Genomic DNA, 12,466 nt, shown 5'->3' with positions numbered 1-12,466 from the left:
ACAGACTTGGAAGAACAATCTGGACAACCAGCTCACCATGAAGAAGTAAGGGTGATTTAGTTGACTCAGGGTCTGAATGTTGTCTGTGGTCACTGAGTGAATCCTGGAGCACCAGGCCAGTGAGTAGAGCCAAGGCTCATTGACGATATATAAATTGATGTTGATGTTAGCTGCTTTATAATCTCTGGAATAAAAACAGAACCCACAGGTGATTTAGTCTGAATCTAGACTTAATCTCACTTTCCTCATCTAAAAGGGTAACAGCCGGGGTGCCTGGGTGGCGCAGTCGGTTAAGCGTCCGACTTCAGCCAGGTCACGATCTCGCGGTCCGTGAGTTCGAGCCCCGCATCGGGCTCTGGTCTGATGGCTCAGAGCCTGGAGCCTGTTTCCAATTCTGTGTCTCCCTCTCTCTCTGCCCCTCCCCCGTTCATGCTCTGTCTCTCTCTGTCCCAAAAATAAATAAACGTTGAAAAAAAAATTTTTAAAAAAAAGGGTAACAGCCACCATGTTTGTGAGAGGCTGTTACTTAAAACAGTAGAAGCAGCTGGTCCTGTAGCAACTTATGACATGCTACGCAGAATGGGTTCATGTTGCAATAAGGTAAAGGACTGGATTTAATACCTCTGCTCCTATACCAACAATGGTGTATTAGTAAACTGGATATCCTAAGGAAAAAAAAGAAAAACTAGGGAAAAAAGAGAAAGCACTATTTGTAGCATTTGCCAATTTCCATGGTATAAATACTCCTACCATAGTCAATTTCAAGCTACCACTAGTAAAACAGATTTGCAAAGTTTCTAACTATTTAATAACTGGCTTCCATGAGCTGGCATAAACCAGCTCCAGCACATGACTGTATAGCAACTCTACTTACTTTCGTCAGAGTACTTACCACACTCTACTATATTTATCTGCTTTCCTATTAGTCTTCTTTACTTGACTATAATCAAATTAAAAGCAGAGCCTGTGTATTATTCATTTTTGTATATCCATTACTTAGCATAATACCTGCCTTCATAAATGGTAAATGAAGGACTGAAGAAATAAATTTAAATATTATTTAAATTTCAAATGTAAAAAAATTTTACAAGTCTTGAGTAGAGGGAATGAAACCAAATGTTTCCCAGTACACAAAATATCAGCAGATACTTGTGCATTCTTTTTTTTTTTATTTTTAATTTTTTTTTCAATGTTTATTTATTTTTGGGACAGAGAGAGACAGAGCATGAATGGGGGAGGGGCAGAGAGAGAAGGAGACACAGAATCGGAAACAGGCTCCAGGCTCTGAGCCATCAGCCCAGAGCCCGACGCGGGGCTCGAACTCACGGACCGCGAGACCGTGACCTGGCTGAAGTCGGGCGCTTAACCGATTGCGCCACCCAGGTGCCCCACTTGTGCATTCTTTATAGAGAAAAGAAGAAAATAAGTATTGGAATACCTAGCAATTCTGGTCAAGTTGTCATTTTCAGGGATTTAAATTTCTCACAAAATACACCATGTAAATGGCTTCAAGAACTGTTTTAATTTTTTAAAATATAATTTACCATCAAGTCAGCTAAATTGGCAGAATAAATAAAAACATATGATCCAACTATATGCTGTCTTCAAGAAACTCATTTTAGACCCAAAGATACAGATAGATTGCAAATGAAAGAATAGAAAAAAGATATTCTGTGCAAATAGTAACCCAAATCAGCAGAGGTGGCTATACTGACATTAGACAATATAGGCTTTACATCAAAAAAGGTGATAAGAGACAAAGAAAGACACTATATATTAATAAAAGGTTCAATACAGTAAGAAAATATAACAATTATAAACATTTACACACCAAATGACAGGCCAGGAAAAGGTACAGAGCAAAACCTGATAGAACTGAAGGCAGAAACAGACCAATTTGCAGTAATAATTGGACACTTCAATACCCTACTCTCAATAATGGAATGAACAACCAGATCAAAGATAAGTAAGGAAACATGACTTAACACAGGAAACTAACTATACAGAATACAGACATATACAGAATACTTAACAATAATAGCATACACATTATTCTCAAGTGCACATAGGACATTTTGCAGGATAGGTCATATGTTAGGCCACAGATTAAGTCTCAATACATTTAAAAAGACAGATACCATACAAATTATCCTTTCCAACCACAAGCGGATGAAGCTAGAAGTCTGTAACACAAAACTGGAAAATTTGCACATTCATGAAAAATTATACCACACACTTTTAAACAATCAATGCATCAAAAAATCACAAGGGAAATTAGAAAATACTTATAAATGAATGGAAATGAAAACATACCAAAATTCATAGGATGAAGCAAAAGCGGTACAAGGGAGAAATTTATAGCTATAAATGCTTATATTAAAAAAATAAAAATCTTAAATCAACAACCTATCTTTATATCTCAGAGAATTAAAAAAAGAACAAATTGACCCAACATAGCAAAAGGAAGAAAATAATAAAGATCACAGCTGATGTAAATTAGAGAAAAGAAAACCTATAGGGAAAAATCAATGAAACCAAAAGTTACTTCCTTGAATAAGATCAACAAAATTACATTCAGTTAGATGAACTAATAAAAAAGACTCAAAGTACTGAAATCAGAAATGAAACTAGGGATATTACTACCAATTTGATAGAAATAAAAAAAATATAAGAGAGTACTATGAACTTTTTACCCCCAACAAATTTGGTAACATAGATGAAATGGACAAATTCCTAAAAACACAGAACCTACCAAGACTGAATCATGAAGAATGAAAAAATGTGAATATATCTATAATGAGTAAGGAGACTGAATCATTAGCCAAAAATATCCCCAAATAAAGTCCTAGACCCAATGACTTCACTGGTGAATTCCACCAAACATTTAAAGAACTGTTAAGAGTGAAAGTTCGATTTCTTTCTTGACAATTTTGATGCTTTTTATTTATTTTTGTTGTCTAACTGCTTAGGCTAGTACTTCGAACACTATTTTTGAACAACAGTGGTGAGAGTGGATATCCCTGTCATGTTCCTGATCTTAGGGGGAAAGCTCTCAGTTTTTCCCCATTGAGGGTGATAGTGGTAGGTCTTTCATACATGGCCTTTATGATGTTGAGGTATGTTCCTTCTATCCCTACTTTCTTGAGGGTTTTTATCAAGAAAGGATGCTCTATTTTGTCAAATGCTTTTTCTGCATCTATTGAGTGGATCATGCGGTGCTTATCCTTTCTTTTATTAATGTGATGACTCACAATGATTGATTTGTGGATATTAAACCAGCCCTGCATCCCAGGAATAAATCCCACTTGATCATGCTCAATAATTCTGTTAATGTATCATTGGATCCAGTCTGGTAGTATCTTGTTAAGACTTTTTGCATCCATTTTTATCAGAAAAACTGGTCTATAGTTCTCCTTTTTAGTGGGGTCTTTGGTTTTGGAATCAAGGTAATGCTGGCCTCATAGAATGTGTTTGAAATTTTTCCTTCCGTTTCTATTTTTTGGAACAGCTTCAAAAGAATAAGTATTAACTCTTCTTTAAATGTTTGGTAAATACTCCTGGAAAGCCACCTGGCCCTGGACTTCTTTATTGGTTATGGTCTTTTCAAATTTTAGATTTCTTCCTGTTTCAGTTTTGGTAGTTTATATGTTTCTAGGAATTTGTCCATTTCTGCCAGAGTGCCCAATTTGTTGGTATAAGTTGTTCATAATATTCTCTTATTATCCTTTGTATTTCTGAGATGCTGGTTGTGATCTCTCCTCTTTCATTTGTGATTTTATTTAGTTTGGTCCTTTCCTTTTCTTTGTGATAAATCAGGCTAGGGGTTTATCAGTTTTGTTAATTCTTTCTAAGAACCAGGTTCTGGTTTGTTGATCTGTTCTGGTTTTTTTATTTTGATATCATTAATTTCTTCTCTAATCTTTATTATTTCCTTTCTTCTGCTGAATTTGGGCTTTATTTGCTGTTCTTTTTCTGGCTTCTTTAGGTGTAAGGTTAGGTTGAGTATTTGAGACATTTCTTCCTTCTTTAGGAAGGCCTGGATTGGTGTATACTTTCCTCTTATGACTACCTTTGCTGCATCCCAGAGGTTTTGGACTGTAATGTTTTCATTTCCATTGGCTTCCATGTACTTTTTAATTTCCTCTTTAATTTCTTGGTCAAGTCATTCATTCTTTACTAGAATGTTCTTTAATCTGGAAGTATTCTTGGTCTTTCCAAATTTTTCTTGTGGTTGATTTCAAGTTTCATAGCATTGTGTTCTGAAAATATGCCTGGTATGATATCAATCTTTTTGTACTTCTTGAGGGCTAATTTATGACCTAGTATGTGATCTACTCTGTAGAATGTTCCATGTGCACTAGAAAAGAATGTGTATTCTACTGCTTTAAGATGGAATGTTATGAATATATCTGTTAAGTCCATTTGGTCCCATGTGTCATTCAAAACCATAATTTCCTTGTTGATTTTTTGCTTAGATGATCTGCCCATTACTGTAAATGGGGTGTTAAAGTCCCCTACTATTATGGCATTATTATCAATGAATTTCTTTATGTTTATGCTTAATTGATGTATACATTTGGGTTCTTTCAAGTTGGGGGAATAAATATTTACAATTGTTAGCTCTTCTTGATGGACAGACCCCTTAATTATGACATAATTCCCTTCTTCATCACTTGTTACACTTCATCTTTGTCTTAAAATCTAGTTTTTCTGATATAAGTATAGCTACTCTGGCTTTCTTTTTTTTTTTTAGGTTTATTTTCATTTATTTTGAGAGAGAGAGAGAGCAAGCTGGAGAGGGGTACAGAGGGAGACAGAATCCCAAGCAGGCTCCATGCTATCAGCACAGAGCCTGATGCGGGGCTCAAATTCATAAAACATGAGACCCTGACCTGAGCTGAAACCAAGTTTCAGCCACTTAACCAACTGAGCCACCCAAGTGCCCCATCTTTTGACATCCATTAACATGATAGTTCTCCATCCCCTCACTTTCAATCTGCAGGTCTCTTTAGGTCTAAAATGAGTCTCTTGTAGGCAGCATATCGATGAGTCTTGTTTTTTTATCTATTCTGAAACCCTATGTCTTTTAATTGGAGCATTTAGGCCATTTACAATTAGAGTGATTATGGAAAGATATTGTGTTGCCTGTAGAGTTGGTGTTTCTGATAATGTTCTCTAGTCCCTTCTAGTCTTTGTTACTTTTGGTCTTCTTTGTTTTATTTTTATTTTTCTCCAGAGTCCCCCTTACGATATCTTGCAGGGCTGATTTAGTGGTCACAAACTCTTGTTAGTTTTTGTTATCTGGGAAATTCTTTATCTCTCCTTCTATTTTGAATGACAGCCTTGCTGGATAAAGAATTTTTGGCTGCATATTTTTCCCATTCAGCACATTGAATATATCTTGCCACTCATTTTTGGCCTGCCAACTTTCTGCGGACAGATATGCTGCAAACCTGATCTATCTTCCCTTGTAAGTTAAGGACTTTTTTCCCTTGTTGCTTTCAGGATTCTTTCCTTGTATGTGCATTTTGTGAATTTGACTATGGTGACTTGGTGATGGTCAGCTTTTGTTGAATCTAATGGGAGTTCTCTGTGCTTCTTGAATTTTGATGTCTGTGTCCTTCCCCAGATTAAGAAAGTTTTCAGGGACGCCTGGGTGGCACAGTCGGTTAAGCGTCCGACTTCAACCAGGTCATGATCTCGTGGTCTGTGAGTTCGAGCCCCGCGTCAGGCTCTGGGCTGATGGCTCAGAGCCTGGAGCCTGTTTCTGATTCTGTGTCTCCCTCTCTCTCTCTGCCCCTCCCCCGTTCATGCTCTGTCTCTCTCTGTCCCAAAAATAAATAAACGTTGAAAACAAAAAAAAAAATTAAAAAAAAAAAAAAAGAAAGTTTTCAGCTATAATTTGGTCACATAAATGGTCCCTTTTTCTTTCTCTTCATCTTCTGGGACTCCTATACTTGAATTTCATTCCTTTTTAATAAGTCACATGGCACTCTATGTGGAAGACCCAAAATACTCCACCAAAAAACTACTAGAGCTGATATATGAATTCAGCAAAGTCACAGGATATAAAATCGATGTACAGAAATCGGTTGCATTTCTATATACGAATAATGAAGCAACAGAAAGAGAAATCAAGGAAACTATCCCATTTACAACTGCAAAAAAAAAAAAATAACATAACTAGGAATAAACCTAACCAAAGAGGTAAATGATCTGTATGCTGAAAACTATAGAAAGCTTATGAAAGAAATTGAAGAAGACACAAAGAAGTGGAAAAACATTCCATGCTCATGGATTAGAAGAAAAATATTGTTAAAATGCCAATGCTGCCCAAAGCAATCTACACATTCAATGCAATCCCTATCAAAATGCCACCAGCATTCTTCACAGAGCTAGAACAAACAATTCTAAAATTTGTATGGAACCAGAAAACATCCAGGATAGGCAAAGTAATGTTGAAAAAGAAAATCAAATCTAGAGGCATCACAATTCCAGAATTCAAGCTGTGTTACAAAGCTGTAATCATCAAGACAGTATATAGGTACTAGTCCAAAAACAAACACATAGATCAATGGAATAGAATAGAGAACCTAGAAATGGACCCACAAATATATGGCCAACTAATGTTCAACAAAGCAGGAAAGAACATCCAGTGGAAAAAGACAATCTCTTCAGCAAATGGTGTTGGGAAAACTGGACAGCGAAATGCAGAAGAAAGGACCTGGACCACTTTCTTACACCATACACAGAAATAAACTCAAAATGGATGAAAGACCTAAATGTAAGACAGGAAGCCATCAAAATCCTCAAGGAGAAAGCAGGCAAAAACCTCTCTGACCTGGGCCTCAGCAATTTCTTACTCAGCACATCTCCAGAGGCAAGGGAAATAAAAGCAAAAATTAACTACTGGAATCTCATCAAGATAAAAAGCTTCTGCACAGCCAAGAAAACAATCAACAAATAAAAGGCAACTGACAGAATGGGAGAAAGTAGTTGCAAATGATGTATCAGATAAAGGGTTAGAAGCCAAAATATGTAAAGAACTTACCAAACTCAACACCAAAAAAACAAATAATCCAGTGAAGAAATGGGCAAAAGACATGAAAAGACCCATTTCCAAAGAAGAGATACAGATGGCAAACAGACACATGAAAAGATGCTCAATATCACTCATCATCAGAGAAACACAAATCAATGAGATATGTAAAAACACAATGAGATACCACCTCACCCCTGTCAGAATGGCTAAAATTAACAACTCTAGATTTTTATCCAAAGGATACAGAAATGCTTATTCAAAGGGGCACAGGCATCCCAATATTTAGAGCAGCACTATCAACAATAGGCAAAGTATGGAAAGAGCCCATATGTCCATCAACTGTTGAATAAATAAAGAAGATATGGTATACACACACACACACACACACACACACACACACACACACAATGGACAATGGAATACTACTTGGCAATCAAAAGAATGAAATCTTGCCATTTGCAACATGGATAGAACAAGAATATATTATGCTAAAGGAAATAAGTCAGTCAGAGAAAGATAAATAAATATCATATTATTTCACTCACATGAGGAATTTAAGAAACAAAGCAGATGAACGTGGGGGAAGGGAAGGAAAAATAAGATAAAAACAGAGAGGGAGGCAAACCATAAGAGACTCTTAAATACAGAGAACAAATTGAGAGTTGCTGGAGGAGTATTGGGCAGGGGGATGGGCTAAATGGGTGATAGGCATTAAAGAGGACACTTTTTGGGATGAACACGGGGTGTTATATGTAAGTGATGTATCACTAAATTCTACTCCTGAAACCATCATTACAATGTCCTTGGATTTTTTTTTTTTTAATTTTTTTTTCAACGTTTATTTATTTTTGGGACAGAGAGAGACAGAGCATGAACGGGGGAGGGGCAGAGAGAGAGGGAGACACAGAATCGGAAACAGGCTCCAGCCTCTGAGCCATCAGCCCAGAGCCTGACGCGGGGCTCGAACTCACGGACCGCGAGATCGTGACCTGGCTGAAGTCGGACGCTTAACCGACTGCGCCACCCAGGCGCCCCCAATGTCCTTGGATTTAAATAAAATTTTACAAATATAATAATAATTTGAAAAAACATAAAGAGGAACTAATACCAACCCATTAAGAAGGCTACATCAAAAAACCAGAAAACACTGATATGGAGGATGTGGAGAAATTGGAACCCTTGTATAATGCCGGCATAGCTGTTCTGGAAACCAGTATGACCATTCTTCAAAATATTAAAAATGGAATTATTTTTGAAATTTATTTATTTAAACTCAAGTTAGTAAAATGGCAAAAAGTAACAATAAAAAAGGAGAGATAAAATGTTTCTCAGATACACTAAAGTTACAGGAGTTCATCGCAACTAAATCAGCTTTATAAGCAGCTTTGTGTAAGAAAGAGTTAAGGAGAATTCTTTAAGTAAAAAGAAAAGGCTATAATTAGAAAATTAAGAAAGGAAAAAAATTCACAGTTAAGAGCAACCATAGATTAATCACTTATAAAGCCAGTAAAGAGGTTAAATCACAAAAATGGTAAAACTAATCATATCTATAAAAATTAGTCAAAGGATACACAAAATAAAAAGATGTAAAATATGACATTATATGCATAAAATGTGGAGGGGAAGTAAAAATTAGTGCTTTTAGAATGTGCTCAAACTTAAGTGACCATAAACTTAATGTAGACTGCTACACACTGAAGATGTTATATATAAATTCAATGGTAACCACAAATTAAAAACCTGTAATATATACACAAAAATTAGAGAAAGGAATCCAAGCATACCACCAAAGAAAGCCATCAATGCATAGGGAAGAGAGCAAGGGAAGAAAACAAGAACAGAGAAAACTACAAAGCAACCATGAAACAAATGTAAATGGTAATAAGTACATATATATCAACAATTACTTTAAATGTAAGTAGACTAAGTGCTCCAATCAAAATACAAAAAGTGACAGAATGGCTAGAAAAAATAAGACCAATCTTACGCTGCCTACAAGAGACCCAGTTCAGGCCTGAAGACACATATAGACTGAAAGTGAAAGGATGGAAAACTTATTCCATGCAAATGGAAGCAGGGAAAACAAAAGGCCAGGGTAGCAATATTTATATCAGACAAAATGGACTTGAAAACACAGACTACAACAAGAGACACAGAAGGGCACTACATGATGATAATTAATCCAACAAGAGGATATAACAACTCTATGTATCTATGCACACAACACCTTAGCACCTATTCAAATATTAGCAGTAATAAAGGGAGAAGATGACAGTAACACAATTATAGTAGGAGACTTTAACACTACTCTTAAAATCAATGGATAGATCACTCAGACAGAAAATCAACAAAGGAACACTGGCTTTGAAAGATACATTAGACCTAACAGATATATACAGAATATTCCATCCACAAATAGCAGAATACAGAATATTTTTTTAAATTGCAACAGGGAACATTCTCCGGAACAGATCATGTTAGTCCACAAAACAAGTATCAATAACTTTAGCAAGACTGGAATCACATCAAGCATCTTTTCCAAATACAACAGCATGAAACTTGAAATCAATTATAAGGAAACAAACTGGAAAAATCACAAATACATGGAGGCTAAACAACATGCTACTAAACAACCAATGGATCAACAAAGAAATCAAAGAGGAAATAAAATATACAAAAACACTGCAGCACCTGGGTGGCTCAGTTGGTTAAGCATCTGACTCTTGATCTCAGCTCAGGTCATGAACTCACAGGTTTGTGAGTTTGAGCCCGGCATCAGGCTCCACGCTGGGAAACTACTTGGAATTCTCTTTCTCCTTCCCTCACTCTCTGCCCCTCACCTGCTTCCATTCTCTCTCTCTCCCTCCCTCCCTTCCTCTCTCTCTCTCTCTCTCTCTCTCTCTCTCTCTCTCACACACACACACACACACTCACACACACACACACAAAACATACATACATATATATATGTGTGTGTATATATATACATATACATACTGGATGGCTCAGTTGGTGAAGCGTCTGGCTTCGGCTCAGGCTGTGATCTTGTAGTTTGTGAGTTTGAGTCCCAGGTTGGTCTCTGTGCTGACAGCTAAGAGCCTGGAGCCTGCTTCAGATTCTGTGACTCCCTCTCTCTCTGCCACTCCCCCACTCACACTCTGTGTCTCTCAAAAAATAAACGTTTAAAAAAAATTATAAAAAAAATAAAGTGAACCACTTTCTTACTAAACCCTATACAAAAATAAACAAAATGAAATAAAGGCCTAAATGTGAGACCTGAAACCATAAAACTCTTAGAATAAATCATAGGCATTAGGCCTTAGAAACAGGAAAAAAAACAAGCCTTAGAAGAGGAAAAAAAGCAAAAATTAACTATTGGGATTACATCAAAATGAAAAGCTTTTGCACAGCAAAGGAAACCATCAACAAAATGATAAGGCAACCTACTGAATGGAAGAAGATATTTGCAAATGATATATCCAATAAGGGATTAATATCAAAACCTACAAATATCTTATAAACTTAACACCCAAAAACAATCTGATTTTTAAAACTGACAAAGAATCTGAATAGACATTTTTCCAAAGAAGACATACAAAAAGATGCTCAATCTCATTCATCATTAGAGAAAGGCAAATCAAAATCACAATGAGATATCACCTTACACCTGTCAGAATGGCTGGTAATAAAAAGGCAAGAAATAATAAGGGCTGGTGAAGAAACCCCTGTGCACTGTTGGTGGGAATGTAAATTAGTACAGCCACTGTAGAAAAGAGGATGGGTGTTCCTCAAAAAATTAAAAATATAAATACCATAAGACCCAGTAATTCCACAACTAGATATTTACCCAAGAAGAACAAAAATGATCTCAAAAAGATATATGCACCCCTACGGTTATTGGAGATTTACAAAAACCAAGATCTGGAAGCAGCTCAAGTGTCCATCAAAAGATGAATGGATACGGAGACTTTGGCAAGATGGCGGCGTAGGAGGACGCTGGGCTCACCGTGCGTCCTGCTGATCACTTAGATTCAACCTACACCTGCCTAAATAACCCAGAAAACCGCCAGAGGATTAGCAGAACGGAGTCGCCGGAGCCAAGCGCAGACGAGAGGCCCACGGAAGAGGGTAGGAAGGGCGGCGAGGCGGTGCACGTTCCACCGACTGGCGGGAGGGAGCCGGGGCGGAGGGGCGGCTCACCGGCCAAGCAGAGCCCCCGAGTCTGGCTTGCAAAAGCGGAGGGGCCGGGCGGACTGTGTTCCGACAGCAAGCGCGACTTAGCGTCTGGGAGGACGTAAGTTAGCAGCTCTGCTCGGAAAGCGGGAAGGCTGGAGGACAAAGGGAGGGAGAGCTGCTGAGCCCCTGGACGACAGAGCTCAATTTGGCGGGGAACAAAGGCGCTCGCCAGTGCCATCTCCCCCGCCCATCCCCCAGCCAAAATCCCAAAGGGAACCAGTTCCTGCCAGGGAACTTGCTCGCTCCGCGCAAACACCCAACTCTGCGCTTCTGCGGAGCCAAACTTCCGGCAGCAGATCTGACTCCCTCCCGCTGCCACAGGGCCCCTCCTGAAGTGGATCACCTAAGGAGAAGCGAGCTAAGCCTGCCCCTCCTGCCCCCGTGCACCTTGCCTACCCACCCCAGCTAATACGCCAGATCCCCAGCATCACAAGCCTGGCAGTGTGCAAGTAGCCCAGATGGGCCACGCCAGCCCACAGTGAATCCCGCCCCTAGGAGAGGGGAAGAGAAGGCACACACCAGTCTGACTGTGGCCCCAGCGGTGGGTTGGGGGCAGACATCAGGTCTGACTGCGGCCCTGCCCACCAACTCCAGTTATACACCACAGCACAGGGGAAGTGCCCTGCAGGTCCTCACCACGCCAGGGACTATCCAAAATGACCAAGTGGAAGAATTCCCCTCAGAAGAATCTCCAGGAAATAACAACAGCTAATGAGCTAATCAAAAAGGATTTAAATAATATAACAGAAAGTGAATTTAGAATAATAGTCATAAAATTAATAGCTGGGCTTGAAAACAGTATACAGGACAGCAGAGAATCTCTTGCTACAGAGATCAAGGGACTAAGGAACAGTCACGAGGAGCTGAAAAACGCTTTAAACGAAATGCATAACAAAATGGAAACCACCACAGCTCGGCTTGAAGAGGCAGAGGAGAGAATAGGTGAACTAGAAGATAAAGTTATGGAAAAAGAGGAAGCTGAGAAAAAGAGAGATAAAAAAATCCAGGAGTATGAGGGGAAAATTAGAGAACTAAGTGATACACTAAAAAGAAATAATACATGCATAATTGGTATCCCAGAGGAGGAAGAGAGAGGGAAAGGTGCTGAAGGGGTACTTGAAGAAATAATAGCTGAGAACTTCCCTGAACTGGGGAAGGAAAAAGGCATTGAAATCCAAGAGGCACAGA

At 38.4% G+C, this 12,466-nt stretch overlaps 1 protein-coding gene across 3 annotated transcripts in view; it reads right to left on the bottom strand.

The window, feature by feature from the left end:
- Positions 1–12,466, bottom strand: part of GDPD4 (glycerophosphodiester phosphodiesterase domain containing 4) — a 157,529-nt gene that overhangs the window by 27,214 nt on the left and 117,849 nt on the right. For all 3 annotated transcript variants that reach the window (XM_043580148.1, XM_043580150.1, XM_043580149.1), the window contains one exon: positions 37–184. In XM_043580148.1, coding sequence (XP_043436083.1) covers positions 37–184 — 148 coding nt within the window. The remainder of the gene's footprint in view (positions 1–36; positions 185–12,466) is intronic.

The sequence above is a fragment of the Prionailurus bengalensis genome, chromosome D1 (assembly GCF_016509475.1).
Source record: "Prionailurus bengalensis isolate Pbe53 chromosome D1, Fcat_Pben_1.1_paternal_pri, whole genome shotgun sequence".
NCBI lineage: Eukaryota > Metazoa > Chordata > Mammalia > Carnivora > Felidae > Prionailurus > Prionailurus bengalensis.
The sequence above is the reverse complement of the archived record's forward strand: the minus strand, read 5'-3'. Positions and strand labels throughout refer to the sequence as shown.